This window comes from Onychostruthus taczanowskii, unplaced genomic scaffold (genome assembly GCF_017590055.1).
Source record: "Onychostruthus taczanowskii isolate IOZ18803 unplaced genomic scaffold, ASM1759005v1 scaffold15, whole genome shotgun sequence".
Classification (NCBI taxonomy): domain Eukaryota; kingdom Metazoa; phylum Chordata; class Aves; order Passeriformes; family Passeridae; genus Onychostruthus; species Onychostruthus taczanowskii.
This window is the reverse complement of record NW_024498685.1, coordinates 13,824,620-13,845,514: the sequence shown is the minus strand read 5'-3', so window position 1 is coordinate 13,845,514 and position 20,895 is coordinate 13,824,620. Positions and strand designations below refer to the sequence as shown.

The 20,895-nt window shown below is 42.8% G+C and overlaps 1 protein-coding gene across 1 annotated transcript; it reads right to left on the bottom strand.

Moving 5' to 3' along the window:
* Positions 1–6,339: 6,339 nt before the first annotated feature.
* GOLT1B (golgi transport 1B) lies at positions 6,340–20,850 on the bottom strand. Its single transcript, XM_041398828.1, has 5 exons — positions 20,779–20,850; positions 14,902–14,993; positions 13,028–13,206; positions 10,263–10,344; positions 6,340–8,924 (listed from the first exon to the last, which is right to left on the bottom strand). Exons 1-5 carry the CDS (start codon positions 20,801–20,803, stop codon positions 8,886–8,888), a joined length of 417 nt encoding a protein of 138 aa, XP_041254762.1. The 5' UTR covers positions 20,804–20,850; the 3' UTR covers positions 6,340–8,885.
* Between the last annotated feature and the right edge of the window lie 45 nt (positions 20,851–20,895).

Below are 20,895 nucleotides of genomic sequence, written 5' to 3'. Positions count from 1 at the left end.
TTGAGTGCAATTTGACTGTTTCCCGAGCTCAGTTTACCAGTCTGAACAATCAGTCTTTTACCAAAGTTCTCTGCAAAAAATGAATGAAAAAAAAAAAAAAAAAGCTGTTTGAGTGCAATTTGACTGTTTCCTGAGCTCAGTTTACCAGTCTGAACAATCAGTCTTTTACCAAAGTTCTCTGCAACATGCTCACCATAGAGATGCATCTCAAATTATCTTTAAACTGCTGCCAACTACTGAGGTACAGAGCAGAATCCATGGCCTGGGCAAAACTAAGAAACAGGAGAAGGAAAGGGAAAGAAGAAATATTATCTGAACTACAGAGGGTTCGTGCAAAGCCAAACCACCACTTATTCCATCTCTAGAATATGTTAAAAAAAAAAAAAAAAGAGAGAGATCTTTGTGTTGATCTTTTGCTTTTATTCAGGGCCAAGCCAACCCTGAACTTACAAGTAAAAGTCAGAAAAGGAAGACAAAAACTCAGAGAAGCTGCAGAACTTACTTGAAAAGTTGCATCTTGCTGCAACGTCCCCAAACCTGAAGCTGCCATTAGTAAATAGGCCAAAAAGATGTATTTTTGGAGGGATAGTTTGCATTACCTCAGACTAGTTACAGTCCTTTATGTAACACTCCAAAAGTCACAAGGCAAAGGACATTAGATCTTTACCTCTGGTGATTCACTCAGTTGTGTTGCTCCATCAGTAAGAAATTACATTGTCTACACTCTGAGCATTTAATTTTCATAAAACATTATTCATTTCAACGCTAGTTTTTCCATTAACACCGAGAAATCTGTGAACGCTTGACAGCACTGTTAAACTTTAGAAGTTTTAATGGGTAAATTTTTCACACATATGAGAGAATAAGGTAATTTATATGCTCCAAGTCCAAAGTGTTTCCACAAGTTGTAGGGATTCACGAGGGGAGGAATTTGAGTCACACACATTTTCCAAGCCAGACCTGAATAAATTCACCTTGAAGCCACTGAAACATAAGGAACTACTGTTGTGCAAATGAAAAGGCAGTATGATAGAAAGCCAAATGGGAAGTGTTGAAAGAGGAAGCTTGTAGATCTATAATTCTGTAAGAATAAAGAGCACAAACCCTTCTTGATACACTGCAAACTTTCCTCTACAACCCTGGTTGTGTCCTCTGAAGAGGATAGGGAGAAGCTGGGTAGAAACCTGGTTTTCCATGTAAGAGAAAGCTAGGATTCTGTGGTTTTCTTTGTAAAATATGTAAAATAAGGAAACATCAGCTTTCATCTAAAATATTCTCCAGAGAAAACCTGTGACTGATTTCAGCCACAAAATTAAAACTCTTAAGAATGATTAAGAAGGCAATTGGAGTACAAGATTTCCATATAGCTGCCTTGCAGATGTGGAAACATAATTGGAAAAAGCTTGGAAAGCTTTTAAAGTGAGTGAAGGACAAACCTTCGGTTAAGGATCAGGCTGGTGCTACAGAAATTTCCCAACAGAGAAGAGAAATTATTATGCAATTATTATACATGTATATAAATTATTATGTAATTATACACAGATACGTGTTCAGAGATGCATAAAATGTTAGGGTGGGATGATTTTTTAAATTGTTTTTATTTTGGGGAAGGAGAGGTCCTTTAAAGACCAGTAATTCAGGACTACAGCAGTGACCAGAGAAGCAGATGGTTGCAATTACTGCTCTTCTGTCACTTTCTCTGGGTCTGGATTGAAGTCACTTGAGACAGCAGTTCATGCTCAGACTCAGGTGTTTATTATTTCTTATCAGTGAAACAGTCTCACTATTGTGTGAATGAGGATCAAAGTCAGTTCTCCCCTGGGGGTCAGGGCACCCCAGAGCAGACAGAGAAATATTCCCAGTGCTCTGGGTTGCCACACTCTTCTTGTATTTGTGAGGTTCCCAGACAAAGAGAGGAATTATACGGCTGACTCCATGTTCTTAGAAGGCTAATTTATTATTTTATGATCTATACAATATTAAAGAATACTATATTAAACTGTGCTAAAGAATACAGAAAGGATAGAGACGGAAGGTGAGAAAGATACTGATGAATCTCATGACTCTCTCTCCAGAGCCCGACACAGCTTGGCCCCAATGGGCCAATAAGCCAAAACAATTCACATGAAACAATCACCTGCTGAATGAACAATCTCTGACCACATTCCAAAGCAGCAAAACACAGCAGAAACAAACGAGATAATATTGTTTTCTTTTTTCCTCTGAGGCTTCTCATCTTCCCAGGAAAGGAATTTTGGGCAAAGGGATTTTTCCAGAAAATATGCCTGCCACACGCTCTTCCTTTGGAAAAGGAGGAAGGACTGTTTGCAGCAACAGAAAGATGAAAGCAGCGTGGCCTGGCTCTTTGTGGAAGGGCTGGGGTGGGATGCAGGGTCTCAGGGATGCTCTTTTCAGAGCAGCAGGATCTTTTTGCGGCAGCACCTTCGCCCGGTGCTCCTTTCCTCACTTCCACCTCCTCGGGCCGTGCCAGCCCTCAGGGTGCGGGCCCTGAGTGGAGATTGATCCTCCAATGTAAAACCCATCAGCAGGGCGATCCGGGTGTGAAATCCCCGACACAAAGGCCGGGAGCGGGTAGGAAGCGATTGTCGGGGATGCTGAAGGGCGGAAAGCCTCAGCACAAGGAGCACGGGCCGCACCATTAACCCCGCGGAAAGAAACGCCACAAAGCGAGGGAGGGAGAGGAGATGAAAGGGAAGGCGGCCACACAGCGTCTGACAGGCGGGGAAATGCTGGGGAAAAGGCTGAAAGGGAAAGGCCTGCGTGTGTCAGAGTAATTGGAAGCAAACAAACACATCTCCCCCCGCTTCGTTCCCACCCTCTAAAAGCAGCATTTTACGCGTTCCTCCTAAACACTCGCTTTGTGAATGTGTCACTTATTTCTGCCCGGAGAGGCAAGAAAAACACCATGCTCCGGGAACTGACCAGGAACAGAAATGTTTGTTTCCAACATCTCTTCCAGCCTTTCGCTTCCCAGCTACTCACCTCACCGCTACCTCCTCCGGGGCTCTTCCAGAAGGTTCTGGGTGGCTGCACCGCCCTGGTAGAACAGAACAGGCTTCCTTCAAGCCGTGTCCATCAGAACACAGCCTTCAAAAGGCTTTTAAAGGGATTTAGGGCTCCAGAGCTGGCGTGGAGGAGGCACAGGGCGGGCAGCAGGCCCTACCCCACCCCAGCTGGCTCTGTTTGAGCCTTTAGCACCTGGGTTGTGTCAATCCCCACCTCCACAAAGTCAAGGCCCTCATTTCTCTTTTAAAGGGAGCACCAGGAGTTGCTGGCCCATTTTTTCCGTCCAATGTTGCTCCCAAAGTTGCTTCCTTGTCCCCCACTCCTTAAAAACTGGTGGGAAAGTGAGAGTGAGGAAACACTCAGTGTTTTGTGCAGTTCAGGGGGGAAGAAGCAAGTGGAGGATAAATCTCCACTCAGGTTCATAGAATGACAGAACTTTTTAGGTAGGAAAAGACCTTTAAGATCAATGAATCCAACCATTACCCAACGCTTCCAAGCCCACCACTAAACCATGTCCCTGAGAGCCACATCCACACTTGTTTTAAACAGCTCCAGGGATGGCGACTCCAGTGCCTTCCTTGGTAGCCCATTCCAATGTCTAATTAGTCTTTCTGTGGAGAAATTCTGCCTGATGTTGAACCTGATCCTGCTCTGACGTGGCTTGAGGCCATTTCCTCTTGCCCTATTGCTGGTTGCCTGTCCCCCATCTGACCCTCCTGTTGGGGACTTGTAGAGAGTGATAAATTCTCCCCTGAGCCTTCTTTTCTCCAGGCTTAACACCCCCACGTCCCTCAGCTGCTCCTCACAGGATTTGTATTCCAGCTCCTTCCCCAGCTTTGTTACCCTTTGGATCACAGACTTTGGCACGTAATGATAAAAGCCACTCAGCTGGAGCATCTGGAAGATTCAATGCAGAACTGCTTGGTTTTGTTATAAGAAGAAAATCAGTATTTAAAGACTGACCTAATGGGTGTGTGGGTTTGGTGGTGTAAAACATTTGAGTCCAAAAAAGCCTCGTATTTCCAAGTAGTAGAATTAAATTGTAGGAACTGATGTGAAATCCTGATTTCTCTGATGTTTCTGGAGAAGCTTTGGAGTGCCTGGAGGAAAGGAAGCAGTGAGGCAGCTGGGCTGTGCCCAGGTGGAAAGCCTGCTTTTCCCAACTTCCCAAGTACAAGCTGGCTGCTTCCATCCCTGCCAGCCCAGAGAGGGGCAGAGAAAGGCTGTTCAGCCTTTCAGCTCGAATGGCACTCTGTGAAAAGCTCAACATCCTCCTTGTGCTCTAAAGCTACACTGCGGTTCCCCAGCCTAAATTAAACCGTGCCTAAAAAGGCTGCAGAAAGAATGCACAAAAAAAAAAAAAAAAAAAAAAAAAAAAAAAAAAAACCAGGCAGGAGACTTCAAGCTGTTTTCCAGGTTCCACTTATGAGCAACAGGACTCGGAGCTGTTAGCATGTGCTGGGGCTGACTGAAGAGAAGACAATAAAAGGAGTGTTTGTCCTTGAGGACGAGCCCTCCCCATCTGCCCTCCTGGTTTGGCTCCATGCTGCTGCTCCCGGGGAGCTGGGGACCCCCCAGTCCTCTCCTGCCACCCCTGACCCCAGGAATTTCCCTTCCTCCTGGCTCCTCCTGGTGCCCACGGGGACACCCTGACTGCAGGACCAGCTCGGCCTGTGGTGCTCAGCTATGAATCCAGAGCTTCTGTGAGCAGTAAGGTACCCCAAAGTTATAAATTTCCATAGGAGATCCACCACATTCCCTGGAAAAGCTGTGGAAAATGGTGCCTGCTAGAAATGTATCATGCAGCAGCACAGATGCTTTTTGGCAAGCACATTTCTGGGCATGCACCACCTCAGCAGGTGAACTGAAAATTTAAAATTTAAAATTAATTAAAGCTTAATGACTGGTAACCAACACATAAATGCATTCCGATAAATAGATATTGTGCCATATCCCAGGTTATCAGGCACAATACTTAGTCTGAGCTAATGAATTCCACACTAAATTACCCCACAGTAGCCATGTCCTTTTTCTGTAAATTGTTCTCTGTTTGAGGAGGATGCTTTATCATATAATTGTGGTGAATTAGGCTTGGAGAGGGATTACAGCAGCTGCAGAATCTCTTTGTTGGGCTGAGCATGAGATCCAGCTCTTCTAAGAGACGCTTTAATGTGCCAAGATCAACACTAGAGGGGCAGAACTTGGAACAGATGGGCCACAAGGGCCAAGTTCTGCTGGTAAATCAGTCTGGTAATGACATGCCAGTGATGTCACAGCTGGTGCTGGCAGTCTGAAGGGCACAGCAGCCAGAGGAGCAGAGCTGGGAGCCCAAGGGCTAGCAGTGACCTCTGAAGAGCCAGCTGGAGACACACGTTTGGTTTAGGGATATGGACTCTACTCTCCAGCCTGACTGATAATCAGTCATCCAGAAAGGCAGCAAGTAGATGAGTCTGTGCCTTGAAATCTGGTGAGTGAACAATTCAAAGTAATCCCATAAAACCTTCATTTTCACATCTGCCACAAGGACAAGATTCCTTTCTTTGCACTGCTTTTGAGTCTCTAAACTGTATGTGGTACCACATGGTGAGCAGTAGCAAAGCCAAAGTATTCCTGGTTAATGAATGGCAACTGAAAGTAACTGGCCATGAGCTACATACAGATTAAAATGATACCTCTCCTAGTTTAACAGATGTAACCACACATTGCTGTGGGGGCTTTTTCATTTCAAATTAGGAAGTGCCAGCTCTTTCTATACAAGCAACTTTGGTCAAATTAGGTTTTTAGGGTACTAACTGGTACACAGTGCCAACACAACATCTCAACAACCTTTTAAAAGCTTTGCTTTGCTGCTCTTGTGGCTCTAAAATCCTCCACAACGAGCTACAACCTTGCAGAACACCACGGAATGGTAAACCTGCTTATCAGGCCACTTTCTAGGATACACAGAACTCATGGTCATATCCTTGAACTAGACTAAAAACCTGCTCCAACATCTAGACACCTGCTTGTTTTCTCCTGAAGTTTCACAGTTATTTCCTCAGAAAAAAAGGAGGTAGATTCCCATGAAACTGAAATTTCGTATTTTGTTGTGCTGTGTCCAAAACTGGAATTGGAAAAATTAGGGGGATGCTTATGTAAAAGGTTTGTTGTAAAAAAAAGGGAGAAAACCTTTCCTTAAGACTAACCCAAGCCCCTATTTACTGTAAAAGTGACAACAGTGTAAGACAGCCAAGCAGTAACTCCTGACCCTCTGGAAAGGAAAACTTGTAAACAGACTTTTTTAAAATGTGCACACCATGACACAAAGACAAATTATAGAAAAAGGTTCCCATTTATTCAAGGTATGACAAGGATATTTACAGTATTCATCTGCTCAGAATAAGATCCATCCTTATGAGTTTTAAAGCAGCAATTATAAATTACATTTAAAAGGGGAAACATTCCAAGCATGTTTCTGTTAGATATTTTTACAAGGACAGAAACACTTTAAGGCTAAGTTGTTTTGACCTTTGCTGCCACCCACATTTATCTTGGCAAAACCGTCTCAAAAACAACGTTACCTTGAGGGATAGACTATGCTAAATTCAACACACAATTCTGTTCCCTCAGATGCTTTCCACAACAGTTCACATGTGACAAAAAATTGACTTTTGATTTAAAACAATGAATTAAATAATGAGATGACCTGCCTACACCCCAGCTTCTCAGAGATGCTGAGATCATGCACAGCCACACATGAACCACCTCCAAAAGCCATCATCATCAATCATCATCATCATTTCTTGTGATGAAGGTACTTCAGCTTACCAAGCAAGTTGCTGCAGCCAGAGATCCACGGTCACGTGGTGCAATCCACCTTTTCCATCACATTATTTTTCAAGACAGAAGCACAAAAACGTTCAGGTAGCTGATTTAAAAGGTGAACACTGCCTGCTCTAGACAGCATTCCCCACAGCACAGCAAACAGGACGAGTTGGCTAAGCTGCTGGAGTGTTATTCTCTAGTCACTGGAACACACAGCAAAGCTCTAGGAGCAGTTAAAATTGGGTTATCTAAAATGGTTTATCTCTTGAGGTAGAGCCAACAATCGTATTTACTCCTGTCTCTAAATTGTAATGCACATGCCATCAAGCAAATATAGCTATTTATAAAATAAACTCACTGATTTTTCAGTTGTTATTAATTGCAAAATAACAGGTGTTTTTTTTTTTTCCCCCTGGATAATTTTGTGCCTGTTTTAGAAGGAAGCAAATTAAATATTGATAGTAGTAGATTGTGGCTATTTATACAATGAAAAAAACCCTTGTTTTATACAAATAAACTTCAGAGCAACTTTCAAAAGATTTGGTAGACGAGGATTTTTTAGACTTAAAACTTACATTAGAAAATTCCAATTTTAACTGCATAATAAAGAAAAAAAACACCCCCAAAAAACCCCAGTCATTAGACCATTAGGCTACATAGCTACCTTTAATACTACATTGGGTAATAATTTCAGGATTACATGAAAGGGAAAAGAAAATGAAACACAAGAGAGACCCCCCCTGCCTGCACAAACACAATTCACTGAACAAGCAGGGTTTGTTAGGTGAGGACACTGTAACTGAGACCATTGCAAGTGCACAACGTTTAACATTCCAACAGGAGCAGAAACGTGAGCTGTGCATTAGGAGGGGACATTTATTCCAGGTTAGCCAAGAATCCTCAGTAACAACAACAAAGCTGCTGCTGTAGCCAGGAGTTGTCTGAAGATAACCAGATAACCCAGCAACAAGTTACAAACACCTGGAGACTTGGCACTTGATCTGTAGTCGGCCCCAGCAGTTTTCTCCCCAGAGACTCACGTACACAGGACTTTAAGTTTCCATTTTATTACCGTAAAAAATAAAAGTCAATTCGTAGTTCCAGAGTAAACAAAGAAAGCTTAGTTTGAAACTGTTTAAAAACAAAGCTCCAAATTCTGGTAAGTTACATGTCACAGGGTTCACATCAGCACCTCAGCCTAATGCAGTTTTTTGTGAACTAAGCGTATTTCACAGAGTTTTCACGTTAGTGACAAGGGGCTACATTCTCATCAGGATGCACGTGGAACATGGCTCAAGGAGAACAACTTGGAAGGCCTGCAAGTCAGCTTCCAGAGTTCCCCACTGAGCTCTGCATGTTCAGAACCAACATTTAAGACCAAAGTTATTAAAGATTGACCTTTTGCATATTCCGAAACGGAAGGCAAATACAATCGACTAACATTTGTCTTTGAAACATTAAGATAACAAATGCTGTATTTCAGCCACATATTTACAAAAATGTTTACAACAGAACTGTGTAGGGTTTCCTTTTTATTGTCATAATACACTTGTAGATGAATAGTCATCTTAACCTTCATGCAAAGATGCATCTCTTGTTACACAAGAAGTTTCCTGTTTGATTTTTTTGCGCTCTGAGGATAGCAAGCAGAGGGTTGGGTAAGTTTGGGTCACCCTTAAAAATGTAGGCCTGTTTGCTCTACTGCACCTTCAAAATAAGGAGGTAAAGGACAGGCACCGTTAATTCCACAAGGGTTCATTGCCTCTAGCATGTTTTCCAAAACCAACAAAAATAGTCTTGAACAGGGATTATTCCATGACTTTTCCCTCTTCAGTTTACTTCCCGAACTCTGGAGTTACTTTCCTAGAAGCATACTTGCTGAGCTTCTTTTCTAATGTATATTGTTGACTATACATTTTAAATTAAACTGTTATGTAAAGAATGTAACAAGCTTTTTCCTTTGTACACAACTTAATCTTTGTGCTGAGTATTCTTCAAAGGGATTTTATAAATAATACAGTAAAAGTTTAGATCAGTCTTCCACCCTCTCGTCATTATACCATGTTGTTGCTTTCTCCAACTTTATCTACAAGCTGTGGAAAAGGAGACAAAAAGGTTTTAGGTTGATGACATTTGTGTAGAGTGAGGCTGCTCTCAAATACTGCTTGCTACTTGCACAGTTAGTATGTGACTGGAAATGAGAGTCAAGTAGTACTCACCGAGGTCTCATGGTTTAGGTTTGTGAAAACCAAAATTCTTACAATTGCAATTGTGTTTCTGCATAACATGTTTTTCTCATATAGACATTAACAGTGCAGCATGAAGATGCAACAGAATGAGAAAGGAAATAGAAGAGTGCAGATAACACTGCCAGCTTAATGGTTAAAACAAAACAATACAGTCTCAGCCACACATGCATTAGTAGACCAAGGAAGATATTTCAACTGACCATTACTGTGGATTCTCTTCTGAGCCTACGTAGGCTTTGAATAAAACATTAACAATTACCTTTTAAAAACAAGACTTAACCCCTTTGTGATCAAATTAAATATGATTAGGATCAATTGACAGATGAAACATTCAATTGATCATGAATTATGAGCCACAACTTGGCCTAACTGTGAGACTGGAACAGATGATCTGGAACACTCATTTTTAAAAAACAGCCTCTATGCATGTAAGTTATTCCCACTATTAATTTTCAGCAGTAGCTATTAAAACTGTTGCTTTCAAAACTGGTATTACAAATGCTTGTGTTAAAATACATAAATAAATTAGCACAGTAAAAGCAGTTGACTGGAACACCCTAGTTTAGCATCTCTCTGTTAATTGTCTTCAAATCCCCAGCCATTTGGTTAAAAAAATGGAAAACTCCACTTGAAAAAACACAAATCTTAGTAATAAAAATATGTAGCCTGGTGCAGTGAACCCTAATAAATATATTTGATGAATGACTATGCATGCTGAGAGTTTCTGGGTTCTGTTATCTGCAGCATAACACTGAGCTCCACTGTTTGTTTTAGAGGCCACTTTTCCTAAGTTCACCCAAATACTGCACCAAGCACGGTGCCCTCCTCATTGTACAGGCAGGAGAGGCCCAGGCAGTGGCAGGATCCCCCTGTGTGGTCACCCAGGGCCAAGAGTGAAGCAGAAGAAGGCCAGCATTCCCTGAACAATGCAGGGCTCTTCCCACTTCCCTGCCCACAGCAGGGGCAGCTCCTGCCAACGCCTCCTTTTGTTCCTGTTACCCCTACAAGTGTCTCCCTGGGAATGAATGGGCTGTGCATGGTGCAAGAACTGTGCAGGAGTGCATTTGAAGTTGTTGCTCCAGAGTTATATTTGCTTTAATTTTGATGCATTTCTACAGGTGCTATATCAGTGGAATGAAAGCCAGAACATGCTTTGGTTGTTGCATGAAATACCAAACTTACCGAGCTTATACCAGGTAAATTCAAGAGATATCCAAGAACTGGAACTCTTCTAATAAAGCCAACCACCACAGGAAAGAACCCCCTTTAGGTAAAACATCAGAAGATTGTATTAGTTTTTGCAATTAAGCTTTTCTCATATTGCTGTAACATGGAAAAAATAGCAGGTAATTTTTAAACCAAGTTTACATAAAATCTTGCAACTTGTTAGCAGCACATTTGTTTACCAAATATATCAACAGACATTAATCAGAGAAAGGAGAAAACCAGGAAAGAAATGGTGTATTTTTAAATGGATTTAATTTTCCTCATAGCTGGCAACTCTCAGACAACTCATCAAAAAATAAGTGAGAATAATTAATTTAGTCAGCAAAACTGATTTCTCAAAATTAGCATACATATTTTGATATCTTTCCTCTTTATGTTATAGAAAATACATTCAAGATCCAATGTAGAAACAAGTGAAGTTCGTTGTGAGTAATTAAAACCACCTATGACACTCTTTACATTAACTAAAGAAAATGAAGCATGACAGAGTTGTGTATTCATTTATTTCCCAAATTTAGGTCAGTGGTTTGTGTCGTGACCCCGGGGATGTTGCCTGGCACAGATGCTGTGGTGCAGCCCCTGCACTCTCCACCTAACCTGTGCAGCACAAAACCAAATTTTGTGTGGCAGTATCTCAGCTGTCTGCAGGCAGCTGCTGGCATTCCCAGCAATCTCCAGCTGAGCATTCCCTGTTGGAATAAGGATTAATGTGCAGTGAGGCCCCAGCCACAGTGCACCAGTGAAGTGTCACATGTCATCATCCTCTTCACCACCCTGCTAAGAACTATTTGCTGGGTAATACCCACACCAATAAGGGGGGTATTGAGTTTGTTTTCTTTTAGACCAGATCATTTCAGCAGCCCAGTAAATTGTGAGGCAGGGCACACAAACCACTTGTAACAGATTAAAACAACTGCTGTGTCCAAGAATAAGGAATAGCAGGGACAGTATTGTCAGCCCTAACTCCGCAAGGCTGTCATCTGAACAAGGCTCCAAAAGCACCTTAGGTTACAACAGCTGTCCCATAATAGCAGGGCAGTTTTCTGCTATGCCACCAAGCAGCAGGATCCTGAGGAACAGTAAAAAATGGTGATTGAGGAGAGACTTCATTTGTAACTTCTTCAGAAGGGAGCAAGTGGCTGGCAACAGGAGGATGGTTGAACTGAACGAGATTGAAGCAAAACAAAAAGCTTTGCTTGAAGTAGTCACTAGTCAGCCTTGCAGCAAGGGATTTAGATTTTATCAACTAATAAGCCCTGGAAGAGATGGTCACAGAATCATGGAATCAAGGTTGGAAAAGACATTAATATCATTCAGTCCAAACAACTGGTCTCCAGATGCTTTAAATTAAAACAGATCAGGTAAACATTCACACCTGGAATTATCCATCCCTTGTTGATTCCCTTCAGGCTAAGGGACAGACCTGGGGATAACTACTGATCTTTTATAAACCTCTCAATATTGTTTTACCTTGCAAGCACCACTAGATAATCCATAACCATACCTGCCTAAACAGAATAACTTGTAACTCTCTTGAGATCTTTTAGAAGGAGGGTGTTCTGTTGGAAACACGTTCTACTTGCTTTGCTCTGGCTGATTAAACCAAGCAAGAAGTGACAATGTATTCAGTGAAATACTGAGATTATCACAGCATTGCAGTGACAGAATTCAGAGTAACACAGAGCAGAACAATAAGAAATACATTAACCCCACTAAATTCATTTTCTGAAATGTCGCTGTCTCCAGTAAGAGCCAAGTTCAGATTTGTTTTCAAAAATAAACATTTTATCTGAAATACCAGATGAACACACAATTTTACTGAGTACAAAAAAAAACCTCCACGAGAACAATGGTTTCACTTTGATTAACAGGAACAGTGTTATTCAGCCATTCACAGAACACTTCAGGGTATGAAACTTGATCAATAACCATTAGAGAAACAATCTGCATCTGGACAGAAGTCCAAGAACAACCAGAAGCCTCCCTTTCTACTTTTTTGCATATTTTTTGCTTTGTTCTGCAGGGAAGCATAGAACTTCAACCATGGAAATAGAGATAAAAATATAGATATCTATGCAGGTTGCAACAAGTCAAATTCTTTCACTATTACAGTTGCATTTATGAAGAACTTAAATGACAGATTGTGAAAGTTATAACATGTTTCAAGATTGCTGTTTAAAAAAAACAGAATTTCCATTTTTCCTTATCTCAGTCTAGATCCTGCTAACTCAAACAAGCAGTTCTGACTCCAAGGCACAACTGTAATAAAACATGACAGAAAACAGCTTTTCCCTGGGCTGCCACAGTGATGAAATTGTAAGGTTACACACCTAGGATGGTTGTAACTAAATATTTTGCCCCATTTGTTAAAGAAAAGAACAAACTCCCTCCTGAAGAAAGTACTAAGTATCCCTTTTCCATGAGGAGATATTTAAACTTCATACTGCTAACAATTTGGGCTCCCACACATTTTGAAGCTTTACAATTCTTTGGCTAGACATCAGCATTATCAAAGTCACTTTGATAAATACCTCACAAACATTAGCAGATTTGAGTCTTGGAAAAATACTTACCAACTTGTAAATAAACAATTTCATATAAAATCTGTCCAAAAGGAATATTTAAAGGATGCTGCTTTGTCTACTCTAACACAGACACATCACACAAATACATTTATTCCGAGATAAATGAACACAAAAGTGTTTTCAAACAAGACTTACCTGAACAATAGGAAGAACCCATAGATTTCCAGGATCATTCCTATTAAAGGCCAGCCAATGAGAACTATGAGCACACCACCCAGGAAGAAGCCCGTTGCTTTCATTTTGTGTTTTTGAAAGAAGAATCTGAACGTTCTTTCTAAACCGATAACAAAAGACAAGCCAGCCACAAATAAAACCTAGAAAAGACAAAAACAAACCAAAGAAAGAAAACAACTAATTATGTTCCCAAGTACAGGATGTAAACACTTATGTATATATATATATTTTATGAAATGACACTGCTTTTCTTGCACAACTTATTTTAATACCACGAGACAGTTGGTGAGAATAAATTTACTCTTGATTTTTTTTTTGTAAGGTCCATCTTAAAGCACTTGTAGCTCTCAGCTGCTTGAAAGTAAAGGGTCTGTCCTCTGTGGTCTCTGCCAAACACACTCAAAGAGAAGATCTGCTGACAACAGTTGTGTCTGCCCTGTCACATCTTTACCACAGGTGGTGCTGAAGCTCAGTCCCACTGACAGCAAAGGTTCCTAAAAGCTAACAGCACACCTAACAGCACCTCTGTTCTGTGCCACTGACATCTCCAACAGCTTCTGCTGATCTACTCATAGTGCCAAGCCAGAGAAGGAAAAAGCTGAACAGTTGTTTTTTACTGTGCAGAGTTTTTTTAATTGTTTATTTATTTGTTCAGTATAGACTGAACGCTATCACACCAGTCCCAACTAGTTAGAACTATTTCTGGTGTCCTGCAGCTACAGGACTTGGAATTATTTCAGCAACATTTTTGCTCAGAAAGCAATAGTATCTCTGGGTTTACTCAAGATTGTTTAACTCAAGTTTTGGATGGTATTTAATAAATCACTTTCTTAGAACCCCCTGCCCTTTTTGATATTTTTTTTTTTTTAATAAAAACAATTCTCTGCAAGGATACAGTACCTTTTCTTGCATTATCTTTGGTTACCACATAGCCTGTCATTGTCTCTTCCTACCTACGTTTTCATTTTCCCTAAACAGGATCTTGTATTTCCACCTTACATTAGGAAAAGAAAAAATAAGCATTATTTCATTTTTCACTCTCCCACTGCACACTTGATCTGATGGTTCATAACAATGCTTCAACTAATGCACCCAAATTCAGATCCACAATTTTGTATTTCCCTTCAGGGAATCTCAGTGTTTGAGAATGAAAGTGATCTGTTTGGCTGCAGACTTTTAGGCATCAGGAAAAGAGGGGGTGAACCTTTCCTGACCAGGCTGTGCTTTGGCTGGCTGGCACAGCTGGGAACAGCAGAGGCACAGAGACTGGCACATGCAGAAAACACCCTGTCATTTGATATTTGGATTGGAAAATTTATGTACCAGAACTAGGATTTATTTTCTGTGCTGCTTTGAGCGACAACTTTGATTTGGTAAAAGCTGCAGATACCAAATCTCTCTTTTTTGAAAGAGGTCTGTCTCTTCTAAAGCCAGAAGTGTCAGCAATTCATGCTTCTTTCTTTCCTCCTACAGCACTGCAAAACAACATTTGCTAGCATGTACTTAAAGATTCTTATCCAAATAGATACTTAAATTGACAGTGATCTCAGAGGAACACAAAAAATCACATTTGCAGCAGCACAACTGTGGAACAAGCTGCTTCTTGTCTACCAACACCCCACAGGCCTGACCCATGGTGACATTCACATCAGTGTGAGCTGTTCTAACCTCAAGCAGGAAAAATGATTCACTCCTATCACTGAGCACAACTCCTCCTTTATGCCAGGTCACCACAGTAATCTTTGTCATGCAGCTTCAAACTGATAACATGCTGTTCTAATTTTACTTTAATAGATCACATACTTGATTCTAAGCAGTGTAGAAAAGTCACTTACATTTCCAATAGCCAAAAGAGCTTTGTCAAAGAAGAGTATCATTCCAAAGAAGAGGAAAAACACTCCAAAGCCTGTTAGTCCCATTCCAATCTCTGAAAAAGAAGCAGATTCAGGCATGTAACAAAACATGGTACAAAGAAAGTCATGGATAAAAATTGGGGGAAAAATGAGAACATCCAATCTAAAGAAATTTTAAATTTTGAAACTTCCTTGAGTGTACAAATATGGTAAATCTTGTAGACAGCAATTACTTCAACAGACAGATCTTTGGAAGCTGTTTATCAACAAAGTCCATGTTTGGAATGAAAGGCACTGAAATTGAATGCAACCATATTTATATATATATATATATATGTACATACAGCAAATGTATTAATTAATGGCTTTGATTAATTGCTGGTATGGGGAAAAGGATTGTTAGTAGAGATAATGAAACTTTGTTATCCAGATTAGATCAGTCAGAACATGGTACACGTAACTCCAGGATCGTGGCTTTAATTCCCATATGAGTCATTCACTGAAGAGCTGGACAAGGATCATTGAGTGGATCCTTGTGATCCTCCTCTTTTAATTCAGAACACTGGGATTTGCAAATCTTGTCCCATTTTCCTTCCCATAGTAATTTAAGTACCCTGGTCCTCTCGATCCTCCTGAGACCTCACATTCCACACTCCATGACTTGCACAGCAGTTCCATTTCCCCCAGTTTCCAGATGGAACACAACTTGGATGAATCCTGCAGGATTTTTCCAAGTTACACGTGTGCTGAGAGCTATCAAACACTAGCCTGGGTCTCCAGACAATTGACAGTTTTCACAAAACTGGTAGATATTAAATACTGAGAGATAAATGTTCAATTATAGCTTTCATACTTCGTATTTAATTTTTATTAATTAAATGGTAGATCTACATTACACATAAATACAGTATCTCTAGACTGCTAGTTTCATTTTATGAAATTTCTCATTTTATGATTTTAATTTGCAGATTTTTTAAAATTACCTTTTGTAGTTCATATATTTGCTTATGTTATGAACTGGCCAGTGCTGGGTTAACAGCTGCACTCAATGCTCTTAAAGGTTTTTTTCCAGTCTAAACAGTTCTATAAACTTTGAGTTCTGCAAAGGATGCTCAAGAAATACTGGGAAGCCAAGAGTAGGATGGAAGGTTTGTATGAGAAACAGGGCTGGAAATGCCAAGCTAGAATTAAAACTACCATTTGGCAATAGCCTCTAAAGTATCAAAGACTGCTACTAGAAATACATCCTGCTTTTAATTTTAATCTCCAAAGCCTTCCTTTGACTCTCACACAGACAAATGGGAGAGAAAAACCAGGAGCAGCAGCAACAGGGCTGCAAACACATGCATTTATTATTGTTTTCACTGACCAGACACAGAAACCTACAGGTTTGTAAATAGGGCTGCAAATACATGCATTTATTATTGTTTTCACTAACCAGACACAGAAACTTACAGGTTTGTAAATAGGGCTGCAAATACATGCATTTATTATTGTTTTCACTGACCAGACACAGAAACCTACAGGTTTGTAAACTGCAAAACAAAAGCAGCTTAGCAAAACCCACCCTAATACTATGCCTGTATATCTGTGTATTTATTTTCAAGTTCCAAGCCTGTCCTGAAACAAACAAAAGAGCACATCCACAATCACAGCCCTCACTGCTGCTGTTGGCCAGACCTGCCTCCATGTATTTTAATTGCACTTTGTTGATGTAGTTGGTCATTTGCTGTTGCTTGATGAGCTTGGGAGTAAAGGAGGATAATTATGCCCATTTCAGGACTTCCAAGTAGTTATTGGAAATAAATTTCAGCATAGCTCAGAGATTTGTTACAGCAACATTCCACTCCCCAGACTTCTCTGAGGGCTTGGTTTTCAGCTTAGAGCTGTAGTTCCATGGTATAGCCTGCCACTTTAAACTTTCACTGTGAGCATTTTAACACCCCACAATTAAAAGCACTAAGTAACTCAAGCCAATAAATTTACTACAGGCGCTCTCCGTACTTGTTTACAATGGAAAACAGAATTGCAAATTGTAAAATTGTACTTTCAATGGATCTGCTGACTGAAGGCAATGTAACAATTGCAAGTGCCCTTTTCTCCAGTACTCTTTACTTCAGAAGAGCAGAAACAATCTGCATTCTGGAAGGAAAACACTTGGAGGCAGGACTCCAGAGGAACTACCAGCTGCCAGCAAGATAAATATGCAGTCCTGGAAGTGAGTATTTGCTCCTGCCCAGCCACGGCTCAAGGTATGGATCTGGCAGGAGGCAGAGCCACCTCCCAAGAGCTGCTGCAATCCCCTCTCTGACACCTCTGTGATCACCCCAAACCGGTTTGTATTCTGCCACAATGGGCTCTGATTCACTGCACAAGTCACCCGTGTTCTCTGCTTAGGGGAGGGAAAGGGGGAAAAGAAAAAGGAACATTATTCTCATTATCCCAAAATAACTGCTGGAAGAAGATGAATGGTCCAGGACTATTATCCTCCAGTGCTGAGATCTCAGCAGAGGGTGTTACTGCCTTCATTTGGATCAGAATTTGTAAATATATTTAACTATGCTTCTCAGATGAAGGAAAAGAAAAAGTGCTGGCATTTTGTAGAAAATCTTTTCAACAACAAACTATGAATATTTATAGAGGGAGCAAACTATTTTAAAATGTTTTCTTCTGTGCCAGAAGAGCTTTCCCACATTAGTCAAATACAACATATCAATGCCTAGAAATGCAGAAACACCCACTGGCCAGGTTGTATTTATTCTGGATGATTATGACTTCCTGAGACAAGGGAGAAAATCTTCATCAACGCTTCTGCAGAAATTCCACAAGCTGTGCAAGACTACTGCAGCACTGTGTCAAAACAGCTCAGTAGATTTTAAGATTCAAAATTAAGATACATTGTTTGTGAAAGATTAGGGCAGACAATGCACATCCCCAGTCTTTTATGGTGCATAATACAGTGCAAAATAAAATGGAATTGCGTGCTACAGGCTTTTAGAAGACAAAAAACTAATACAGTTTATATTCAATGCATAACTATTATTTTGCTAGCACTATTTTTGAGTATTGAAAATTTAATTTGGGAAAAGCTCAGTGAATTCTTCTGCAGTTACTGGTGGTTTGTAACACCATTCAATGCACCGCTTAAAATGATGTTCTAGACTACAGGTGCAGAATTAACTTTCCAAACATCAGCAGTGGTTCTGCAGTGGTTCTCTCCAGGTATTTATCACACTACTCCACCAGGACTCTATGGCCAGCTCTGTATTTTTCCAGACAGCAGTGAATTTTAAAATATATGACAAACTATCTTCAGAATTTCAGAAAAACTGAAAAAAACCCCAACCCTTAAAACCCCTAAATGTCAGAGTGTTTTATTTAGTACTCCTGTCTCTGACAGCTAAAACCAACAGTCTTAGCATGGAAATAGCTGATGGTCCCACATAAGGAACTAAGCAAAATAAAAACAGTGAGTCTCCTTCTGAAGAGATTTTTATTTTTTTGCCCAATGAATACCCCAGACAGGAAGTTAAGGGCAAAAGCAAAGCCCAAAAGGGTTTAATCAATCAGAAACCTAAAAGTTAACCCCAAGGGTTAGTAACAGCACAATATCTGAGTATCTCAAGAAATCATTGACCCTGAATGCTGCTAAACTCTGCTGCCTGTCTTTATCCTTGGCCTTAACTGGCTCTCCAATTTCCAGTACCCTGCTATCAAAGTTATTTTAATTTTTTTTCTAGATTTTTCACACCCTCCTTCATAACTGATGCTGCGGTTCTTATCAGGCAGACTCATTTCCTTCTGTGGCAATCATACCAGAAATGCATCACCCATGAGATGGTCATTTAAACCACAGGCCTGTCATTGTCCTTTACCCTGCAGCTTAAGCTGTTATCAGGGAATCACAATGGTTAGGGCTGATCCTCTGGACATCACCCAGCCCAACCCCTCTGCTAAGGGGGGCTGTAACAGGCGACAAAGGAATGTGTCTGGGATGGCTCCAGAGAGGGAGACTCCATCCCTCCCTGGGCAGCTCTGCCAGGGCTCTGCCATTCAGCATAAGGAAGGTTCCTCACGCTGAGATTAAACTCCTTGTGCTTCACTTCATGGCCATGGCTAAACTCCTCGTGCTTCACTTCATGGCCATTGCTAAACTCCTTGTGCTTCACTTCATGGCCATGGCTAAACTCCTTGTGCTTCACTTCATGGCCATTGCTAAACTCCTCGTGCTTCACTTCATGGCCATGGCTAAACTCCTCGTGCTTCACTTCATGGCCATGGCTAAACTCCTCGTGCTTCACTTCATGGCCATGGCTAAACTCCTCGTGCTTCACTTCATGGCCATGGCTAAACTCCTCGTGCTTCACTTCATGGCCATGGCTAAACTCCTCGTGCTTCACTTGGGCGCCGCCTGCGCATGCGCGGCGAGGCGCGGCCGCGCCGCCCCGGCCGGCGGGAGCGGAGCCCCGGGAGCTGCCGGGGCCGGGAGCGAGCTGGGGAGGGCAGCCAGGGCATCCCCGCTGCCGGGGCACGGCCACCCAGGGCAGGGCACAGGGAAACGCGCTCCGGGGGCTTGGGCTTCCTGCAGAGAGGGACACTCCGCCCGGGCAGCTGTTCCAGGGCTCTGCCATTCAGTGTAAGGAAGCGCTTCCTCACGTTGAGATTAAACTCCTTGTGCTTCGCTTCATGGCCATGGCTAAACTCCTTGTGCTTCGCTTCATGGCCAGCGCTCCTTGTTCTGCCGCTGGGCACCAAGTCTAGCACCAAGTCTGCCAAGCCCAGCACCGTCCTCTTGGCACCCATTCGAGAGGTTTGCGTGCACGGATGGATCCCCTCTCAGCCTTGTCCGGAATAAACAGGCCCAGCTCCCAGCCCTGCCCCAGAGCCCTCACCGTCTCCGTGTCCCTGGCGCGGCGGGGAGCCCGGCACGCACACAGCCCCCGGGTGTGCCCTCAGTGGGGCCGAGCAGAGGGCAGCACGGCCCCTGACTGCCGGGCACACCTTCATTTCTTTGATCTCTATTTCCAAGCACTTTGGTAGGAAAAAAAACAACAACAACCCTACGGTCACATACAAGTATTTTTACTTTTTTCCACTTCAACGCCTCAGCCTCACCTTGAAGCCCCCTCAGCGTCACCTGCAGACGTTTGGTGAGGTACCAGCAAGAGCAGCGCAGCAAAGCTGTTTACTACTGAGATAATTAAACGCTTCCAGACCACTGACGACACGGCAAGAGTGGAGCTGAGTGTTACTTTGTTTACCGTTCGTTCATTCATTCATTCACGGCGCTCAAAGCGCCATGGGTACGAACCCACACACCTGACAAACCCTAACAAACCTAGGTTAGGTAAAGGAAGACATTTTCTCCTGTAAGGCTAGCCAGGCACTGAACAGATTACCCAGAGCAGCTGTGGCTGTCCCTGGAAGCGCTCCGGGCCAGGCTGGACGGGCTCTGAGCAGCCGGGGCAGCGCAAGGTGTCCCTGCCATGGCAGGGCTGCGCTGAGATGAGCTTTAGGGTCCCTCCCGACCCTTGCACGGTACACCGAGCGCTCCCAAACCCGGAGGAAGGCGGCCGAGCTGCCCCAAGGCCGAGCTGCCCTGCCCGGCCGCTCCATCCCGTCTGCTCCCCGCCAGCCGCGCCCCGGGGCCGCCGCCGCGCCTTCCACCGCGGGCATGCCGCGGGAGAGCTCCCCGGCCCCGGGCGCTCCAGCCGGACGCTGCCCGGGGAGGGAGGCCCCGCCGCGGACAAAGGCTGCGGGCCCGGCCGGCCCGGCCGCGCTGGGACCCCCCGACGCCCCCAGCCCCGCAGCTGAGCGGCCCCTCCGCGCTTCCCCGGCGGGAGCGGCGGCAGCGCTTACTCTGCGTGTCGGACAGGGAGATCATGGTGGCGGCGGCTCCGGGAGCGGCTCCGGCAGCGGGACGGGGATGGCGCCGGGCCCCGCGCGGCAGTGGCTGAGGGCGGGCGGCGGAAGGGG

Bases quoted from the DNA above. Each gene is read 5' to 3' on its own strand.
- GOLT1B (XM_041398828.1), bottom strand. From the start codon at position 20,803: ATGATCTCCCTGTCCGACACGCAGA. The intron at 14,994-20,778 runs GTAAGCGCTGCC...CTTCTTTTTCAG, and splicing joins CTCCCTGTCCGACACGCAGA to AGATTGGAATGGGACTAACA. The intron at 13,207-14,901 runs GTAAGTGACTTT...TGTCTTTTCTAG, and splicing joins CTCTTTTGGCTATTGGAAAT to GTTTTATTTGTGGCTGGCTT.